At 38.7% G+C, this 22,772-nt stretch overlaps 1 protein-coding gene across 1 annotated transcript; it reads left to right on the top strand.

Moving 5' to 3' along the window:
* The first annotated feature begins 13,528 nt into the window (after positions 1 to 13,528).
* hhex (hematopoietically expressed homeobox) lies at positions 13,529 to 18,898 on the top strand. The gene is made up of 4 exons (XM_028795359.2): positions 13,529 to 14,050; positions 16,090 to 16,268; positions 17,931 to 17,981; positions 18,239 to 18,898. Exons 1-4 carry the CDS (start codon positions 13,687 to 13,689, stop codon positions 18,467 to 18,469), a joined length of 825 nt encoding a protein of 274 aa, XP_028651192.1. The 5' UTR covers positions 13,529 to 13,686; the 3' UTR covers positions 18,470 to 18,898.
* The last annotated feature ends 3,874 nt before the right edge of the window (positions 18,899 to 22,772 follow it).

Raw genomic sequence — 22,772 nt, forward strand, 5'->3', positions numbered from 1 at the left:
CCAACTCACTGCGGGACACACACAAACACCAAGCACACACTAGGGACAATTTAGAATCGCCAATCCACCTAACCTGCGTGTCTTCGGACTGTGGGAGGAAACCAGAGCACCCAGAGGAAACCCACGCAGACACGGGGAGAACATGCAAACTCCACGCAGGGAGGACCCAGGAAGTGAACCCGGGTCTCCTAACTGCGAGGCAGCAGCCACCATGCCGCCCATCTATCTATCTATCTATCTATCTATCTATCTATCTATCTATCTATCTATCTATCTATCTATCTATCTATCTATCTAAATCATGTTGGGAGGCATACACATGTTTGCAAGAATAAAAAGTGAGCTTGTACGTGAATTCATATGCATCTTTTTACCTCAGATTTAAACTGTAGGATTATAGAGCAAAAAAGAGCAATGTTGATTTCTTATTCCTAATACAAAAATATAATTAAATCTACTGCCTTATATGTTATTTGACCTTCTGAGAACGTAACTGGGTGTTCTTCACTTAGGCCATACTACCTTCAAAATGGCATCCCTACTGAGTTCGGAAGACACAAACACAGGTCCTCACCCTGCACAGAGTGTAGATAGCCACAGACTTAACAAGACCTCTTGTCTGACTGCGAATGTGTGTTCAGCTCCATCTGAGCCTCCTACAGCTGTCGAAAGCTCCTGCTGGCTTATTCTTTATTTATTCTTTTCTTCTGGCTTTCTTTCATTTTAATTTTCTTCCTATGTAGTCATTCTACTGCGGTGGGTTGGCACCCTGCCCGGGATTGTTTCCTGCCTAATGCCCTGTGTAGGCTGGGATTGGCTCCAGCAGAACCCCGTGACCCTGTGTTCGGATTCAGCAGGTTAGAAAATGGATGGGTGGATGGATAGTCATTCTATGTGTTTATTTATCTATCTGTTTATTTATTAAGTTAATGAGATTCTGTAAAAAGCCGAATTTCACCCTGAGGACAAATAAATAAGTTGTTGATTGTACGATTTCATTTTGTTGCAAGCATGTCAGTGCACTGAGCTTTATTGCAGAATAAATAAAATTATATGCTGTTAAGTTAACACTGCACTGCCTTGACAGCATGTCTCATTTTAATTTGCTTTTTATTTTACTACTTAAATGTTTCTATTACACTCAATAGGACACTCACACGTCCTTGTGCTGATGTATAAAGTGTAAGGAAATTAAAGTGAAATGAACTGAATTACAGGATTTATTAGTTGCTTGTGTTGCTTCAGTTTTGTGAAAAATCGTTTGGCCAGTGGTGCTATCACTCCTTCAAGAATTTTTCTGCTGAAGCGACAAATATCTACATCATATTCATATGTTGTTCTTCTTGGGGGCTTCTGTGTGGTAGACACCTATTCTCTCCTATGGATGTGTTTTTTTAGGAATTCTGACATCTTCTCAAAATCTGTCAAATGCAGCCCCTCTAAACTCAATTCATATTTTTGTGTATGTCCTATGATGATTCCAGACTTATTGCTGCCTTGTACTTTATGTGATTGACATTAGCTCCAGCACCTTTGACATGTAATTCCCTAAAAAGAAAATAACAGAAAAATGTCACATTTTGTGATCTATATACTTTTAATGCCTCTGTTCCAAATCTATGTCAGTTCAGCAAACTTTACCTGAGCCACATAAGTGACTTAGTGATGTTTCTCCTTTCAGTAAAGTGCTGTGTTGACCCCCTTCTCCTTCTCTCACTTACTTTAATCTTAAAGCTTCAGCTGTTATTTCAGTTGAGAAAAAAGCTATTTGTTTCATCCAACTAATGTGTCAGACTTTAATTCCATTCCAGATTTATGCTTTCTAAATGAACTTCAGTGGGTTTTCTAATATCTCATTTACTTTAATATCTTAATACTATACTAATTCACCCACTTATAAACTGCACAGACAACCAACAACACAAGGAAACTTTTTCACATGCCCGCTGTGCTGTTCCTTGATCTCTCTTCTGTTTTGACCTCCAAATGATCAAGTATTACAACATTACCAAATACAGCTAATTCTCAATGTCCTCCTACATCTCAGTCAACATGCATACAGCTTATGTTTCCAGTAACATCAAGTCTTGTGTTTTAGCCAGGCTCTGTTATTGTGAGTCAGTTATCTCAAAAAGAAGTGGGAGTTCAGCATGTTGTTTGTAGATTGGTACAAAATTGGCTCAGACACAACAAGCAGATGGTTATGGGGAATCCTATCAGAATTGGCTGATGTTAAGAGTGGAGTCCCTCAATGGGTCAGTGCTAGGGCCACTGCTATTTTTATATATCTAAATGATTTGGATAGGAATAAAAGAAACAAGCTGGTTAAGTTTGCAGGTGATACCAGGCGGATTGGCAGATATGGCCATTACAGAGGGACTTTGAACAGATTTGTGGCAGATGAAATTTAATGTTAGTAAATGTAAAGCATTACACAACCCAGCCACAGGGGATGCACAAACCAGTGTTTTTCTTCATGCCAGTCCTAAGCTCGGATAAATGGGGAGGGTTATTTCAGGATGGGCATCCAGTGTAAATTTTTGCCAGATCAATATGCGGACAACAATGCAGATTACCATACTGGATCGGTCAAGGCTCGGGTTAACATCGGCCGCCACCAGTACTGTGACCCAACAGGGTGCTGGCTGAAATTGGTCCACTGTTGGTCGAAAACAGAGAAGAAGAGGGGGGAGACGTGTCTGGAGGCAGGAGGAGAGGTGGAAGGTAAAGAGAGTGGAACTGGAGGTAGGAACTTTGAATGATGGCAGAACGACTGGTAAGGGGGGAGAGTTAGCTGATGTGATGGAGAGAAGGAAAGTTGATGTATTAGAGACTAAATGGAAGGGGAGTAAGGCCAGGTGGATCAGATGTTCTATTAGGGTGTGGACGTGAGGAGAAATGGGGTAGGGATAATTGTGAAAGAACAGTATGTCAAGAGTGTTTTGGAGTGAAAAAAGTGCCAGAGTGATGATTATGAAGATGGAAACTGAAGGTGTGATGATGAATGTTTTTAGCGCGTAGGCTGCACAAGATCGTTGTGCAATGGACGACAAAGAATATTTCTGGAGTGAATTGGATGATGTGATGGACAGTGTACCCAAGGGACAGAGAGTGGTGATTGGAATGGATTTCAATGGATATGTTGGTGTAGGGAACAGAGGGGATGAGGAGGTAATGGGTAGGTATGGTGTCAAGGAGAGGAACAAAGAAGGTCAGATGATAGTGGATTTTATGAAAGGATGGACATGGCTGTGGTGAATACATATTTTAAGAAGAGGGAGGAACATAGGGTGATGTATAAGAGTGGAGGAAGATGCATACAGGTAGATAATATCCTATGCAGGAGAGTCAATCTAGTAGTTATGCAGCATAGGATGGTGGTCTGTAGGATGATGCTGGAGATCAAGAAGAGGAGGAGAGTGAGGACAGGGCCAAGGATCAAAAGATGGAATTTGAAAAAGGAAGACTGCAAGGTTGAGTTAAAGGAGGAGGTAAGATAGGCACTGGGAGGCACTGAAGAGTTGCCAGATAGCTGGGCAACTACAGCAGAAGTAGTAAGGGTGACAGCAAGAAGGGTGCTTGGCGTGACATTTGGACAGAGAAAGGAAGAAAAGGAAACCTGGTGGGGAAATGGGGAAGTACAGGAGAGTATACAGAGGAAGAGGTTGGCGAAGAAGAAGTGGGATAGTCAGAGAGATGCAGAAAGTAGACAAGAGTACAAGGAGATAAGGCGTAAGATGAAGAGAGAGGTGGCAAAGGCCAAAGAAAAGGCGTATGATGAGTTATATGAGAGGTTGGACACTAAGGAGGAAGAAAAGGACCTGTACTGATTGGCTAGACAGAGGAACCTAACTGGGAAAGATGTGCAGCAGGTTAGGGTGATAAGGATAAAGATGGAAACATGCTCACGAGCAAGGAGGGTGTGTTGAGAAGATGGAAAGAGTACTTTGAGAGGCTGATGAATGAAGAGAATGAAAGAGAGAGAAGGTTGGATGATGTGGAGATAGTGAATCAGGAAGTGAAACGAATTAGCAAGGAGGAAGTAAGGACTGCTATGAAGAGGATGAAGAATGGAAAGGCCGTTGGTCCAGATGACATACCTGTGGAAGAATGGAGGTGTTTAAGAGAGATAGCTGTGGAGTTTTTAACCAGATTGTTTAATGGAATCTTGGAAAGTGAGAGGATGTCTGAGGAGTGGAGAAGAAGTGTACTGGTACCAAATTTTAAGAATAAGAGGGTTGTGCAGAGCTGTAGTAACTACAGGGGGATACAATTGATGAGCCACAGCATGAAGTTATGGAAAAGAGTAGTGGAAGCTAGGTTAAGAAGGGAGATGATGATTAGTGAGCAGCAGTATGGTTTCATGCCAAGAAAGAGCACCACAGATGTGATGTTTGCCCTGAAAGTGTTGATGGAGAAGTATAGAGAAGGCCAGAAGCAGTTGTACTGTGTCTTTGTGAACCTGGAGAAAGCATATGACAGGGTGTCTTGAGAGGAGTTGTGGTGTTGTATGATTGAATTTGGGAGTGGCACAGAAGTATGTAGGAGTTATACAGGAGATGTAGGAGGGAAGCGTGACAGTGGTGAGGTCTGCAGTAGGAGTGACAGATGCATTCAAGGTGGAGGTGGGATTACATTAGGGTTCGGCTCTGAGCCCTTTCTTATTTGCAATGGTGATGGACAGGTTGACAGATGAGATTAGACAGGAGTCCCCGTGGACTATGATGTTTGCTGATGACATTGTGATCTTTAGTGAGAGTAGGGAGCAGGTTGAAGAGACCCTGGAGAGGTGGAGATATGCTCTGGAGAGGAGAGGAATGAAGGTCAGTGGGAACAAGACATAAGCATAAGCATGTATGCTTGTAAATTAGAGGAATGTCAGTGGAATGGTGAGGATGCAAGGAGTAGAGTTGGTGAAGGTGGATGAGTTTAAATACTTGGGATCAACAGTACAGAGTAATGGGGATTGTGGAAGAGAGGTGAGAAAGAGAGTGCAGGCAGGGTGGAATGGGTGGAGAAGAGTGTCAGGAGTAATCTGTGACAGACAGGTATCAGCAAGAGTAAAAGGGAAGGTCTACAGGACAGTAGTGAGACCAGCTGTTATATGTGTTGGAGACGGTGGCACTGACCAGAAAGCAGGAGACAGAGTTGGAGGTAGTAGAGTTAAAGATGCTAAGATTTGTACTGGGTGTGACGAGGATGGATAGGATTAGAAATGAGTACATTAGAGGGTCAGCTCAGGTTGGATGGTTTGGAGACAAAGTCAGAGAGGTGAGGTTACGTTGGTTTGGACATGTGCAGAGGAGAGATTCTGGGTATATTGGGAAAATGATGCTAAGGATAGAGCTGCCAGGCAAGAAAGAAAGAAGAAGGCCTAAGAGAAGGTTTATGGATGTGGTGAGAGAAGACTGCACGGGTGATGGGTGTAACAGAGCAAGATGTAGAGAACAGAAAGATATGGAAAAAGATAATCCACTGTGGCAACCCCTAACGGGAGCGGCCGAAAGAAGAAGAAGAAGAAGAAGAATAACAAATGTAAAGTACTACATGTAGGAAGTAAAAATGTTAGGTTTGAATACACAATGGGAGGTCTGAAAATCGAAAGTACACCTTATGAGAAGGATCTAGGAGCTGCAGAGGACTCGACACTATCAACTTCCTGACAGCATTCAGAAGTCATTAGGAAACTAACAGAATGTTAGGTTATATAGCACAATGTGTAGAGTACGAGTCCAAGGAGGTTATGCTCAAGCTTTATAATGCACTGGTGAGGCTTCATCTGGAGTACTGTAAGTAGTGTTGGTCTTAAGGCTACAATAAGGACATAGTGGTGCTAGAAAAAGTCCAGAAAAGAGCAACTAGGCTGATTCCAGGGCTACAGGGGATTAATTATAAAGAAAGATTAAAAAAGCTGAGCCTTTTCAGTTTAAGCAAAAGAAGATTAACAGGAGATATGATTGAAGTGTTTAAAATTAGGAAGGGAATTAGTACAGTGAATCAAGACTGTTATTCTAAAATGAGTTCATCAAGAACACAGGAACACAGTTGGAAACTTTTTAAGGGTAAGTTTTGCATAAACATTTGGAAGGTTTTCACTACACAGAGAAACTTAGACACTTGGAATAAGCTACCAAATAGAGTGGTAGACAGCAGGACTTTAAGGACCCGCAAAACTAGACTTGATGTTATTTTGGAAGAATTAAATGGATAGGACTGGTGAGCTTTGTTGGGTTGAATGGCCTGTTCTCATCTAGATTCTTCTAATGTCTGATGCTCCTGCATATGCATATGCTATTTTATGATACATACAGTATAAGCAGCTGGATATCATTGTGTAATATATATATATATATATATATATATATATATATATATATATATATATATTTAAAATCCACTTCCATAAGAAAATCACCCTTGGAGAACAATCAATCTTATGAAACTTCTCAGAATAAGCCTTTCTGTTTCCACCTTGAATAATAAGGCATCTTTACCATGTCTCACTTGGTTACTGCAATCCTTTCTTCAATGATCTCCCACTGAGGAGCACTAACAGTGAGCACTGTGTACACATAGCCACCACAAGAGGAAGGTGACAAGCCAACAACATTTATGTGCTGTATATTTTGTTATTTGCAAGATGTGAAATACTTACACCGCAGAATTGCAAGTGTTGAATTAATGTTTAAAGTGTGCAAATGAAAGCAATGTTCTCATATACACTATAAATGCATGTGAAGGTTAATACTGTAAGAGTTACTTAAATACTGGAGTTTTTACTCCAAACATTCATTGTATATTTGTATTGACAAACAAATTAATGTAATTTTGGAATAAGCATATGACTTGTTTTGGTTGCATAACAAGCTAACAATAAGATTTGACCGTTTAACCTTAATGATTCCAGTCAAACTCCTTACAGTCTGGACCACACTTCCTGCCAAAAAAGAGAAGTTACAGAACATACCACACTTTTGTTCTTTTTTGTGATAAATACGGTATGTCTTTTTAAACACTCTAAAAGTTATCTAAATATCTCTGAAAGAAAACCTACTTACCAGATGTTTCAAGTACACTTCTTACTGTTATACATTTGTTGTAACTTTAATAATCAGAAGCTTGAAGTTACCGTGTTGTACCAAACTTGTTCACTTTGTAAAGCCCTCGGTGATAATGCCTGCCATGAAGGATACTCTACACTAGAAAGACATTGTGATATTTCTAATGCTGAGTGTTCTGTGGTAAAGGCGATTGTAAAGCATGTACCTTGGATCTTCACTGAAACAAAGCAGCCTACCTTGTGTCAGTTAGTGTTTGGAAGTTCATCTAATAAAATAAGGAAAAAATGAGTGAAAGAATAAACTGGCGCATATAGGAAATAATTCAAAATACAAAAGCTACAATAAAATCAGAAAATAAATGATACTCATATTGTCAAATGCTAGAAAACTTTAGACTTGAGGTACCTGAATAGAAATGAGGCCCTGAAACGTGTTGCCACGTTTCTTTTGTGCCATATTACATTTAACTTCATCGAGTGAAATAAGGAATGAAGCTTAAAGTGAAATCATTTGTAATGTTTCTTTTGCATTAGTGCTCATCTGGTGCTTTGTGTTTTACTGTTTGGATTTGGAAGCTAGAAAATATGCTCCCGTTATCAAGACAATCTAAGTATCTAAAATTTAAGTAACTTAATATGTCTTGCAGGTAAATTAATGGATGCAACGATTAAAGAAAGGATTAAACAACACATGTTGAGTACAGGTGGATTAGTGGACAGTCAGCGTGATTTTAGACAGGGGATTTTGTATTTCAGTCACATGCTAAAGCTTTGTGAGGATTCAAATAAAGAATACGATCAGAGAGACGTATATTTTATTAGTTACCTTGATTTTAAAAAGACTTTTGATAAGGTATGAGAGGCTGGTGATTAAACTAAAAGTAGTGGGTGCTTAAGGCAGACTGTATAGAAGATTGGCTCTCACACAGAAAGCAAAGAGAGGAACCTTCTTCCAAAATAAGAAAAAGTTCAAAGTGATATCTCTCAGGGATAATTACTAGAGCCCCTGCTCTTTTTAATATACATCAATGATCCTTAAAAAATGAAAGTAGCAAGCTGGTTGAGTTTTTTGAGTTTAGAGAACTGGGTAGAAGAGCAGATACTTTAGAGTTACAGATGTAACTGGAGAGAATTCAGACTTGAACTGATGCATAACAGACAAAATGTATTGTAAATGGATGTAAAGTATTGCACATTAGAAGTTAAAAGATCTGAACACAAAATGCTGGTGGGGCTTGAGAGTACAACTTATGATAAAGACTATAAGGGACCCTATCAGACTCATCACTGTCCATATCCATATAGTAGATAGAAGTGATTAAGAACAGTAATATATTGTCCAATTTTATAGCAGAATGCGTCAAGTGCAAATTAAGGAAGGTTATTCTTGAGCTACACAACTAGTGAACCTTATTCTGCATAGTTGTGGTCACTGTATTGTTAAAAAATGTACCAACACAAGAGAACTTCTATAAAACAACAAGGCTGGTTTCTGGACTATGGGTTATGAGTAATGAGGAAAGAGTTTAATCTTATCAGTTTATGAAAATGGGGGAAGCATGATAGAGGTGCCAAAAATTATAAAGGGAATTAGTACTGAAACTCCAAAATGATTTCAATGGCTAGAACATTGTGGTATAAGTAGAAACTATTTATAAGGGTAAATACTGTTTCTCCACTCAAACAAAAACCATAGACATGTGAAATAAAATATAAAGTATGGTACTTTAGGAATCCTCAAACTTCGATTGGAGAATATTTTACAAAAGTTACTAGAAGAGGGAGTGATGAACTCTGATTGGCCTGAAGAGTCAGTTCTCTTAAAATTACTCTTATGTTTCCTGTGATTGTTGAACATGCTGTGATGATGTTTCTTCTTTACACTTTGAAATATCAAGACGTTTCTATCAGCTATCATGCATGGCAATAACTTTAAATATAATTCAAATCAATTTGAACAGCAACGTGTTTACAGTCAATATAAACATAAAAATAGCTCAGTGACAACTTATAACCCTGGCAGAAAATAAACAACAATAATGAAAACGCTCACACATTAAATTTAGAAAGCTGGTAAGCAATGTACTTACACACACAGCTTATATGTAATATTTAACTAAAAATAGCCTACTATTCAGTATAAGATGTTCCAATTTCTCAACGACATTATGGTCATTCTGGTCCTCTCCATGGATGCCTCCAGTTTTTTCGGTTTTCCTCCCACATCCCTGCGTGTTAAACTAATTGTCGGCCTTAAAGTGATCGCTTCAACGCGAGTGTTCCCTGACATACTGTATGTTGTCATCTGTCCATGGTAGGCTGCGCACGATACTATCACGTGTTTCTTTATCTCACTCGTATTATTATTATTATTATTATTATTATAACCGCAAAATGAGTTTAAGATTTAATCTTCCTTGGCCTAAGGGCGCCAAGAGAGTCATCTAAGTAATGGTGAGAGCGCGCTGCTCTGTATGCCCTTTATCTGTTCACGAGTGGGGTTTAACTGCACATTATTATATTAAATTATTATATACAGCTAGTTATTTATAGTTTTATATGTATAAAGAGGGCAAAGTACTCAAAAACGCCATGGTCACGTGGAAGCCAGGTTATTCGTATATGCTCGTCTAATTATTAACCGCTAGCGCCCGATTTCTGCCGCACGCGTACCTCAGAGAGCTTCTACTTAAATAATTGGCGCCTGTCATCCGCCAGTAGTACCTGAAGAAAAGTGGGCGTGGCCCAAAGGGCGCGCGGGCCTGTCTGGGAGATGCCGAGAAAACACACGGCGTCGAAGTCCATCATAGGGCGGAAAAGGTAACGGAGTGCTAACCGATTAAAGTTAGGAACACAAGGTAGTCATACTTGATGTTATACTTTAATTTTTGCGTTTTGGGATAGTACTGTAACATTTTCCCTCGAAAACCAAAATGCAGTCTTCTATAGGCTTGTAGGACTGTTCGAAAAATGAAAGTGGATAGATATTTTTAATTTTGTACACTCTCATGTATAGTACTAAAATGTTATTTAACAGTAACAGCATTATCTTGATGACAATAATAATGTTGTAATACCAAACGAAAAGGTAACTTTACTTCTTTTTATTTTTGAGAGACCATTACCTGGAGTGAAAGACACTATATAAAGTAACGTTTATTGCAGTTGTTAACTTACTGACTTTTGCAAACAGACTTTTTTCATGTGTAACGACAGGTTTGCAGCACTGGGTAATGTCATACATCCTGTACGCTGTCGTATTTTTAAGGACCCGAAATAGCAGAAGTTATTAGAAGGCCGAAGAGAGTGTAATGTTCAGCACTCTCAAGCCTTTCTTTCTCTTTACAAAGGACTAACATTCACTTGCATTAAAATAACAATATTATAGGGAATACTAGCATGGGCGTGGTAAAGAAGCACTGTATATTATAAAAAGTAGATTATGTTTAAGAGACGAATTAATAATATCTATCTATCTATCTATCTATCTATCTATCTATCTATCTATCTATCTATCTATCTATCTATCTATCTATCTATCTAATTGTTATGCCCAGGTCAGAGATAGGTCCACTTTACAGTTTCTCCGTAAGTGACAAGAAAAAGCCAGTTTATAGAATAGACGGATGGATAGATTTATATCAAAGAACATCATTTTCTAGCATGTCGATTGAAACCGAATACCATGGAGTGCCACCACACATTTAGGACAAATGCTTTTGATGAAAGTTCCAGGGTTCTACAGAACACTTTGAACATGGTTATTGAAGAAGTACAAAGGGGCAAATATGTATTAGTAAATGCTCATTGTTTTATAAATGTAACACCGCCAACAGCAATGCCCTGCGCCTGTAAAAGTTCAGACTACAGAATTTCAGTTCAATCGATTTGTTTTAATGATTGGCGAATTGTAAACATTGGGTTCGCCCTAATTATCTCCGCACTAAACCAAAGCAAATCGCCCTTTGTTTTGAAGAAAATCTTTTTACTCCCTCTGATTAGTTTCCCCGTCATTATCTAGTCTTAATGAATCCGAAAGTGGCTTTTATCATAATGACAACAAGCCTATATATAAAGAGCAATCATCTAAATATCAAGAATTGTTAGCAGTGGAATATCAATCTGGTGTAGTATCTGTTGATGCCAAGCGTGAAAGGAAATGTATCAAGGATTATCTGTCGAAACGTAGACGGATTTTTTCAACTCGTTTAATGTGATCAAGATTTTAAAAAAAATTACTACGCATATTTTCCCCATAGCTATAAAGTGGAAGCTAAAAAGCTATGAGGATTTTACAAGTGACCTGCTTCTCAATAAAAATAATATAAGTGACTTAAAGGGAATTTGATCATTTTTCACAAGTGGATTGCGCCTGACTCGTATGAACCTATTCAGAAACTTTAAAGTTTTATGTCATCAGGATACACGAATCTACTACGATCTACATATTTCATATAATTGCCTAAGCAGTGATTTGGTAATTTATGTAATGTAGCCCTTAAAAATGAATCGAATTTAATGATGGACACCGCCAAAACGCTAATACTACATAAGAACATTAACTTATTAACTTAGCATATATTTAGTCAACTTCTGTCTAAATTCGTGTATAAACTTGGTATATATATATATATATATATATATATATATATATATATATATATATATATATATATATGATACAGAAAGATACATATTTGTACGAAAATTCACTGATTCTAACATTATTGGAAAATAAATGATCAAAACTAGATACCTGACAAAGCACTTTCATAAATTAAGATATTGTGTTTATAAAGATTACTTTAGGAATCCTAACTTCGATTGGAGAAACTTGCGAGGGACTGTTTTAAATGGGGCACACAACGAGCCGTTTATTAAAAAAATTAGAAACCTCCTCTTTTTGATCTTATCTGAACGCACTTCAAACCAATACGTCTGTCGCCTCTTTTAGTAGACTGTCGTATGTTTATCTGACAACTTCAATTCGGTGAAAAAGTGATTAGGTACCAATTTAACAAACACAAACTATCAGGTTAATACATAAACTTTTCGCGTCATTCTTTGACTCAAGATGCGTCCATTACAAGTGCCTATACTTCTAATGACATATTAACGCTGTAATATTCCTTAACAGTTGTCAAAAATATGAATTAAGCTATTTCCATTCTATACTTAATAAACCAAATTTTGATTCAGTGACTTTGATTTATTAGTATTTTATAGTTTTCAGGCAGTGTTGCGAAATACTTTAAAGACCTTAGTTTTCTTGTAAGAAAACAAACGAAAATGAGTTTAAAATGGTATTGTAGTTCTACATTGTTTAAGTATGTTTGTTTAAGATAACTAATGTTTACCAATTATATTATGAGGAATACATTAACTAGATCGATTTAAAATTAGAATCACTTACACCCACCATATTCGCTTATCCCATCTAATAATCCTATCTGAGCAGAAACAAAGTGAAATAAATGACAAGATGCACCAATTGTTATCTGAAGTCGAAATGCAGGAATAAGAAATTGTAAAACGGGAATTAGGAATTGTACGAATTATTGTCAAATGTCAATCTATCTGAAGCACACAGCAAATTCTTGTGATTAAAGGAGAATGCTCTGTCGACATTTTAATGTATTGTTTTAAAAATAAGTTATATACAAGTGATGCAGTTCAGTTTTATTCATCCATTTTCTAACCCACTTAGTCCGTTTCGTGGTTAACATATAATAAATACGCCTCCACATAATTGAACTTGCGTATAAACACAATTGACTTAATTTCAATAAAATGAAATTTCAAATAAGAATACATGTATAACGTAATTGAGTGCATTCTTAGCAATATTACATGTGTATCATGTGACTGCTTTATTGATCAACCGCATGTTGATCAATAAATCAGAAAAGATTCCATATTTCTTTAATCTTTATATCGCAACCGTTAAAGTGTGGAGTTTGCGTGGGATTAGATAGATAGATGGATTACTGACAGTTTGCAATACTATCAGTTCACCTTGTGTATATTTTTGCCTCCGATTAGTCAGTCAGTGGTGCACATTCGTATAATATAAATCAATTGAAGCAACATCTAAAATGCTGTTCTGTTTTGTCATTATTAGTCCAATCATCCTTGAAAATGCATGGAAACAACGTTACATTTAATAAACAGTTGCGGAGGGCTGTTTCCGCAAGGTGTTCAATAGAAGCCAGTTAGCAATCTCATTATGATCACTGTAACTGCATCTGCCTGTCACACTGGGCTATAAAGAGATCAATGGGAATGTGGATTGAGACAGCAGGAGACTGTGGTCCATCAGTAATCTGAACCGCGTATGCAAGTCAGGCGAGCGAGCAAGAGAGAGAGAGAGAGAGAGAGAGAGAGAGAGAGAGAGACTCTACCTGCAGGAAGTTGACAGACTTCACTGTCCCCGCCCACTGCCGAAACTTACATATCAGTATGGGAGGGACACATGCCAATAATCATAATGATACCCAGCTAGAAAGGGAGGTCTGCTCATTAAAGCGGTGGGATTTGATGACTTTTCAGTCTCACGTAACTGCAGTTTATGAGAAAGCTCACATCAGTTGTTGGACTGGGAAGAGAACGGCTTATTTGGCAGAGGCATGCAGTACCAGCACCCTTCCTCTTCGGCTATGAGCATGAACGTTCCTCTCTACGCACCGACTCCGGTGCAGCCAGTGCACCCGACTCCTTTTTACATTGACGACATTCTTGGTAGGAGTGCGAGCTCATCTTCTGCTCCGGTGGTTCCGACGCCTACGCTGCCTTCTCCCAATTCATCTTTTACTAGTTTGGTGTCCCCATACAGGACTCCGATCTACGAGCCTACCCCGATACACCCGGCTTTTTCTCACCCTGCAGCGCTGACTGCACCCTATAGCAACAGCGCTTTCACCAGCTCCCTTTACCCGTTCCCACGGAGCATGGGGGACTATGCCCACGCGCTAATCAGGCACGACTCTTTGGGTAAGTATGTCAGACTGCTTGAATTGTTTTCTTAGGTTTGCACTTTAAATTGATGCGGTGTCCAAGGAGAGGACGCATAGCCAACCGATTCCCTAGTTTTCTCTGAATGGGGAACTGTATGGTACAATTTATTTTCGATGCATGTTTTGTAAAGTAATTATTATGTATTTGATTACCAGTTTATCGCAACACGTTTATACGCACATGAGGAGTCATGTATACACTCTACCTTCTTCGTAATTGTGAAAGCATTGCCCAATTCAAACCCAAAAAAGTATTAAGGTCATTTTTATATCAGTTTGTCTTTCTTAATGTGGTGTTTTACAGTTTAAGTATCATCACTGTGAAAATCGTATGTGCTTTTAGTTAAACTTTATAAACTATTACGATTAACTTTGTTCTGAACTCTGTCTGTATATTTATTGGAATGAACGGAAAAGATCCGTTATGCTGTTCTGCCTTTGTTTGTGTTTCTTAAGTTGTAGTAAGTTCGAGAATATTGTTTAAAAAATGTTCTTCTAAGCTTCTCCTTCTTCTTCTTCTTCTTCAATGCGTTTACTATGTAAGGAGTTTACTGCTTACTTTCACAACACCGCGGTATGCTTCACGCGGGTTACCGGCCCATGCTTAGCAGAGGCTGACCCTTTCCGTTCATACAGGAAATCTTGAACTCTCGATAGGAGTAAATCTGGTTTCAGAAACTGTTAAATGTTTTCCTGGCTGCTTCTAGCAGGCTCTTCCCCGGGAGTCGTGCACACTGCTGATTATTTTATCGACATCCTCAATACAGACATATTCAGGAAACACTCGACTTCTGATAGCCGGGATCCGTTTTTCAGATATTGTTCATTTCCTCTGTGTGGGATGTAACTTTATGGTAGCTAAAATACTGAGTTGCTTCCTATTTTTAAGGTCTTGTGCAGAACACCAAAAGAAGACTGACGCAAGCGCTCTTTGCACAAAAATCATTGCACACTTTCAAAACGGTGACTCACATATAGAAAAGCACTTTCAAATGCAAATTTTCAAATTGCTTTAACGATTACTTTCGTTACTATCTCTAAAGCAAACATTAACAATATTGAGAGGTTACTTTAAGAAACAGTTTTCAGATTGGTTTTTCAGTGAACATTTTTTTTGTTCTAGCGGGTGCAAAAGACTTGTGTGTGGGAAGTATGTGGTATATTTGTATACCACAAGACAAACCGCGTATCGTTCAGTATTTGACACATAGTCCAAAATAAGTTATACTATTATTACAGGTAAATCACTTTGTAAAAATGGCATATTTTAAAAGCTGTTTATTTACAATTTTATTGGGATACAGGTGTATACAGTTTAACAAATAGTTGACATGGTATTTATTTATGAACTTCGAAGTATTGTGTATCGAAAAAAAGAAAGAAACCTTAAAAATCACAGTGTAGAAGTTAGCGTTTTAATTATCAAAAACTAACAGTTTTTAATGCTCCTTCAGCGAGTCTAATAATGGAGCAGAAGGAAATATAAGGCACTTACGAGATAGACCAACAGGAAACACATTGACGGAAACGTTGCCACAGGCGAACTGTGGCACTTGTTGAGTGTTCTTCGGTCAAATGTGTGCGTGCGACAGTCCGAAGACTTTTTCACTGTTGCCTTTATTATAACTGCAGATATCTGGGTTGTTAAAAATTAAAATTTTATAGGCTTCCTTTTACAGTCTTGTAATAGATTGGGGTGTCCTATTTCACTTCTTAGTTTTAATGTAATCACATGGGGCAATACAGTTTGTGAATGAATGTATGTATAAATTGAAACATGCCTGGGACGGTAAAATATGTATTTTTGATAAACCGTTTCTTTTGTTCTTGCCTTGCTTCCTATGGTTAATGCGGCTGTCAGTGTTATAGTATTGTCAACTGCTTTATTCTGCAAATCGCCTTCTGTCTCTTTTAAAGCCACTATAGTAAGTAAACTTTAGTCTGATAAAAATATAATATGCCCATTTATTTTGCATTCGATTTATAGTAATATTATTATATCTCTGTCTTTATCAGGGAAACCGCTTCTCTGGACACCTTTCATTCAGAGGCCACTTCATAAGAGAAAAGGAGGACAAGTCCGGTTTTCAAATGATCAGACGATTGAGCTGGAAAAGAAATTTGAGACACAAAAATACCTGTCACCGCCTGAACGAAAAAGACTGGCAAAAATGTTACAGTTGAGCGAGAGACAGGTAAGCGGCGCATCGTCCGGGGTTGACAGTGCCGCACGGTTCAGACCATTGTGGAGTGCAGGAGAGCTTCGACTTGGTCTGCACAAATGCAGTCAGCAGCGGGTGAATTGGAACCGACCTTTTCAAACGAGAACATTTTTTTTCATACTACATTGGGTTCTTTTGTTGAACGAAGTAAATATTAAGACATCGAAAACGGGTTAATTTAACTCATGACACTCTGTTTTTGGAAAAATGTAAAATAATATCAGCATTTTGGACAGTGTGGAGGTTGTAAAATCTCCTGTGGATTAAGCGATTCACTGACGTTCTCACAAACCCGCAGGTGTAATCAGGCGTGATGGGAATGGTGGAGTGCTGTGTTGTTAAAGTTGACTCCTTCCTTGCACCCAATACTGACAAAAGTGGGCTCAGAAAACTTGACCCGTACGTTTAATAACTGTATAAAGATACTGAATGGCACGAAATGCTTTTATTAAAACAATTGAGAAAAAAGTTAGGCACGTTTTCCGATTTCTTTTGCAAAGATTACAGAGTACTGAAGGAATAACATGGATAGCAGCGAAATATTAATTTCATGATCCCACTCATCTGCTTAAACATGCATTTGCTCAAATCTAACCATTTAGATACGTGTAGATTGCTTGAAATCGTTAATTTGGGTAGTTTGAACTTTTCAGATGGCATTTTTTTGCAGTGCTGTTGTTTATTGTAATACTTGCCTTAAGGATTAGCACATTTTCTTTGATATGGGGAAGATGTTCTAATTTAGGTTCATTATTTTGACTGAACGTGCAACAGGCGTTGTGTATGTTTCATTCAACTGTAATCTGAACAGTGCACTTGGCACATGAATGGAATATAATACACATGATTTATGTATTTAATCGGGTATTTAGCTAATTCCAATGTGCATTTTACTGAAGCCAATTTGTGAACAGTTTGGCAGACTAAGCAATTACCATGTAAATCGATGCATTATTTCGATATTATAAGAAATTAAATTTCCCCCCAAAAAAGATGCAAGGACAGGAAATAAAAGCAAAAAACGTAAAAATGTTTAGCATAGAGTGAAAATAATATGCAAACTGTATGACGTATGCCATCAGTGTACAAACTTTGAGATGGAATAATAATAGTAAAATCATTAAATAATAATAATTGGTATTATTATTATAATTATTAGTAATAATAACAAAAACAACAACAGTAATAATAATATTATCATTAATAATAATGTTGTCCATCCCCGCTGGCTGCATCACACCCAGGTACAGCACCTGCTCCTCACAAGTACGTAAAGCACTGCGACACCCTTCAGCTCACAACACATCTACACGCAGCCCGTGCCCCTTTACAAAGGCACACAAAAGGCACACATGCAGGATTATTAAAGACCGCAGCCATCCAGCTCAGCTGCTTTTCTCACTCCTTCCAATGGCACAGGACCAGTGGCACTCGCACCAGCCGATTCAGGCACAGCTTCAGTCTACAAGTCGTACAGGGTTACCGAACAGTCAATCATACGCATACTCTTTACGGATTTATTTTGTATTTTTGGATTTGATTAAATATGCAAGGGAGAATTCTATTGTTCTATATACACATGACAGACTTGATTTGAATAATAATAATATTTATTATGTTTGTTTCTGTTTATAGGTAAAGACTTGGTTCCAGAATCGTAGAGCAAAGTGGCGCCGTCTCAAGCAGGTTGGTCCTTAAAAATATACATTGATAATAAAGCATTTCAGGAAAAGAGACCACCCGTAAGAAACTGTACAGGCAAATAATTTACGTGTAAAATGATTTATGGCAGTTTAAATTATTAACTGAATAATTAATATTCACATTGCTGTAGATGTGTAATGGCAGTCATTACTTGTCACTTTGCTTATGTTAAACAGCGAAGGAATTTGCAGGTTTAGCTTTAAAAAAAATTAAAACGGTATGTGATTTTTTTTCTACAGGAAACCACACAGGGGGGCAAACGAGATGAAATCGACAGTTCCGAGAGTCGCTGCGATCAGAGAAAAGATGCTAGCTTAAATCACGAGCAGAAAAACAAAGAAATCGTCCTAAGCAGATCCCACTGCTCCTCGTCGCCTGTGTCTCAGGAAGAAATGGAATCCGAAATCTCCGACGATTCAGATCAAGAAGTGGATATTGAGGACGACAGGAACTTTTCCTTTAATGTTTAGCAATGACAGAATTTCGTGTTAAAGATATATACTTGGAATTTGCACTTTCATGGACTTAGCAAAGCTTCCTTGTTCCCTCTGACGGGGAATGGGCAGTATACGAAGTGCGAAGCTGTATATATTGATGTTACATATTGATTTAATTTATACTTCGTGCTGCAGATGAGAGTTGAGCGCGACTTATTTAAAACCTGTGTGTCCCGCAGTTTCACCGTCGCACGGCTGTTGTGAATCCGTTTTTCTTCTCAAAGCTTTGTGTCCGATGTATATTTGTTTTATTTTTCGTCCGTTTATCGCATGTGATGTTGCAATATTTAATTGTCAGCACTCGTTCTCTGATGTACATTTTTCTCAATAACAGGTCAAAACTACTGTATAAATACGGCTTTTGTCATATTATAATGAGTGAATAAACTGAGTGATGTTTTAGTTTCAGGGATTTTTTATACACTACTCATACTGAACTTTGCTCAGATGTTATTATCTTTCTTTATCTGACATCGAGTTTTAGGAAATAATTCAATTCACTCTTTCGACATTTTTGTTGTGTTTTTCAGGTTGAATTAATATTATTATTTGGCCGGTTAACTAGCATTGCCAGTTACTTGTTTTTTGTGTGTGGATTTTATTTAGAAAGAGTGTTGCAATATTGCTCATCCAATATATTTTAATAACAGATGGATTTTTTGCGTAAATGTGAAAGTGTTAATGTATATGCTTGTGTTGTACTGATCGATAGCAAGATCATGAACACGATGACAACTTTCGGAATACAGACCTGCACGTTTTCCGGGCGCTGTTAATGCAGATTTGAGTTAATCTTTTACCAGGGATTGTAAATTATCTGGAAAGTAAACGTTTACACAAAACGTATGTAAGAAGGACATCTGAGGCGTCTGGAAACAGTGCCTATGTCAATGGATACTTATGCAAAGAGGGGCACGGAAATAGTTTTTATTATTAATTTTAAAATGCTTAATATACAGTGACTGTTGATTTGTTAAGCCCTGTGTTTCTGTGTTGTGCCAAGCTGAGCCGAGGACAGAGACTGGCCACCCTGTTGCCTGTGAGTGTGGCCGCTGCTGAACTGGCCTCCCGTCCAGGTTTGGTCCCAGCACTTCGCTAAAACAAACAAATAAACAACCACTTGGAGGAGCTTAAACTGTAAAGGGGCAATGACAATGGTTGACTGGTGTAACCTTGGCAACTTTATATATTTCCAGTAAGGTGATTTCATCACGACTTCAGTTATTTGAACGCCCCGTTTAATTTATATTTACACTCACGAAGGTTGCGCGCTTATTGTTGCTCTTTGTTTTCTTACGTCCAGTAACCACCGAACACCTCTTTTGTATGCCACATATAGTTGTTGGACAAGATATTTGAAGAACACATAAATAACCCCTTATATAAACCTTTGTATCAAAAAAGTCAAACAAACTCAAACGCATCAGTTTCCCCACGAACAAGTTAACATTTTCAAACAAAGGGGCGCAACACAGAAACCTGCCCTGGAAGAGCTACAGCCCATCGCGATTAATCAAACGTCTTTGGAGATATGGGAGGAGAAACGTCCAGGGACACCAGAAGAGCACGCAGACTCCACACACAGCGCCTGCCCGACAAGGACATCTTGGTTAACTGCCCCTTCAGAACTGATTACATAGGGCGATGTCAGTGTTGCATATCGTTACGATGCGTTGCTCATTGGATTACTGTGCACAGATATTTTCAATTTTGTTAAACCAGTACAATCTCGGATTTACAGATTCCTAACACCGGTGTCTGCTTGATGGCTATTCCAACAAGCTGTTCTTTTTTCTTTTGATCCTGTGTTACAAAATATATAAGCGATTTTCGCCCGTCCAGGTACCCGCCAGTGTGGAGTTTTTCTGCTTCTCCCTCGCCTGCCTCGGTGATCTTCACTTTTAAATTTTTGTGAAGTGATCCCGAAGTTTCTTTTCATTTCATCTGCAGGTTTTATTATAAACCGCAATTTCATTGCAGCGACATTTGTCCCAACAGCTCAGACAAAAGGAAGGAGCCAAACCGGAACGGAATGACATGTTAGGGATCCGTCAGGTCAGACACAAACGCTGTGTTATTCACAAAACATACAGTTTATCGCGATGCGTTTCATGGACGCCAGCACCACAAAGCATTAGTGATGGTTACAATGTCATGAGACTTTAAAAATATTTAGTAACTGTTTAATTTAGGTGGCGCAGTGGGTAGCGCTGCTGCCTCGCAGATGGGAGACTTGGGGACCTGGGTAGCGCTTCCCTGCTCCTCCCTGCGTGGAGTTTGCATGTTCTCCCCGTGTCTGCGTGGGTTTCCTCCGGGCACTCCAGTTTCCTCCCACAGTTCAAAGACATGCTGGTTAGGTGGATTGGCAATTCTAAATTGGCCCTGGTGTGTTTGTGTGTGTCCTGCGGTGGGTTGGCACCCTGCCCGGGATTGGTTCCTGCCTTTTGCCCTGTGTTGGCTGGGATTGGCTCCAGCAGACCCCCGTGACCCTGTGTTCGGCTTCAGCGGGTTGGACGATGGATGTTTAATTTAACTACCAAGACATAAACTTCATTATTTATTACTTAGTATTTTAATTGATCGATTGATTGATTGATTGGAAAACGGATGCCCATATTAAGGAAACGTTACTGGTGACAGCGCAGTATTTGTCACGTGATTGTATTGAGAGCTTTCATATGACTGACTGCACCGCCTTCTTAGATCAGCACTTCACTGTTAGAGGCGATCTTGTGCAATGCGGCTGTCGTCCGATTTCACTTCGTTTATGGTCTGCCTTAAAATCTTTCGCGAACAGAAATTACTTCCGTGACAAAATCAAAAGAAGGCTTTCCAAATCGATTCAGTGCATTAAATGAGAGTAACCGAACACTCGCAGCACTGCCGTTACGTTCCGCCCGGACACAATCAGTTAGATTTCTCCCTTATTTCGTTGCGACTCGCACTCTGATGATTCGTAATGCGCTGGAAAAACTCGCAAGAGTAAACATTTCCTCCCTAATTCAAGTTTTTATTCTGCACTTACAAATCCTAAGCTTGAAATGAAGCATCTATTGAATTTAGAGAACAAACTTACTAGAATTCATCTCATATTTAAATAGCTGTCCACATCGTGTAAAGGAGCATCTTAACAACTGCGAAGAGATCAATGTGCCGATACTTCCAAATTTCAATTTCTTTCTTTCTTTCTTTCTTTCTTTCTTTCTTTCTTTCTTTCTTTCTTTGAATCACCCGTGACAAATAACGACAAAAACACCTCAGGCTTAACCACACATGGCCAATAGTACCCAAAGGACAACTGCATCTCTGAAGATGAAACCAACACAAATTATTATTTTGTAGTATGTTCTGCCTGCTCGGCTAGCAATGAAATTAGCACATTTTTATTAATGATAAACTTTCATTCAAAGTGTCTGTAGGCTGGTTTGGCCTGGCAGCTGAGGTAGGGGAAGCGGATGCAGGGTCAGTGGCAACAAGGGGGAGGGGTTTCAGAGGCTTAAGCCCCTGATCTTTTTGTCCATTAAATTTCTGACCTATTGCACTAAGCCTCTGATCCTTGTCCCCCTCTCCTCGATTTTATATTTGTGTAAGAATGCAGACAAAACCCCAAAGGGTGGCCAAGACCCTGATACAGTACCTGCAAATCTTAAAAACGTTGGTGCCCAAAAGTCCGATGGAGTAGGGATCTTTCCATGCTCTTAACATTCCCCAGGACTCATGTGGAAATATTTTTCTACAACACTCTATAATCAGTGCAAGTTCCCAACCTAGAGGACTGACAAATCTGTCATAATGGATTTATAACACATAATCAAAACCAACAAACTCAGTGAGTGAGCCCTGGGATGGATTGTGCTCTCATATGATGGCGTCTTCTTCACTCCCAATGTAGACAAGGCAGGAGAACCAATTTCCTCCAACCATCTTTATGTACAAAAGAGTTTCAGAAAGTGAATGCATGGACTCTGATGCCTTTATTACAGTATGTCTGAATATATTACATAAATCATATATTAAAGGCGTTTGAATGTTCTCCCGTTTGAGAGAGCTCTGTAAAAGATTCACCAAATGCACTGTGCAAGAAATTACAAAACATCTGGACAAAACTGCATGTAGTCAACGGTTGAAGGACCTCCACACTAACAGGGGTCAGGTTGTCGTGCTGTTCATGTCCAACAATGGAGTGGTTTGGCGTTCTGTCCAAAATGTATTTATTGTAATGTGCAAAACTGATCTGCTGTCAGAACGGGTGCAGTGCAAACGCTCCTGAAGTGGA

Source organism: Erpetoichthys calabaricus, chromosome 2 (genome assembly GCF_900747795.2).
Source record: "Erpetoichthys calabaricus chromosome 2, fErpCal1.3, whole genome shotgun sequence".
NCBI lineage: Eukaryota > Metazoa > Chordata > Cladistia > Polypteriformes > Polypteridae > Erpetoichthys > Erpetoichthys calabaricus.

Coding starts and splice junctions, on each gene's coding strand:
- hhex (XM_028795359.2), top strand. CDS start 13,687: ATGCAGTACCAGCACCCTTCCTCTTCGGCTATGAGCATGAACGTTCCT. Junction 14,051..16,089: donor AATCAGGCACGACTCTTTGG/GTAAGTATGTCA, acceptor TGTCTTTATCAG/GGAAACCGCTTCTCTGGACA. Junction 17,982..18,238: donor AGTGGCGCCGTCTCAAGCAG/GTTGGTCCTTAA, acceptor TTTTTTCTACAG/GAAACCACACAGGGGGGCAA.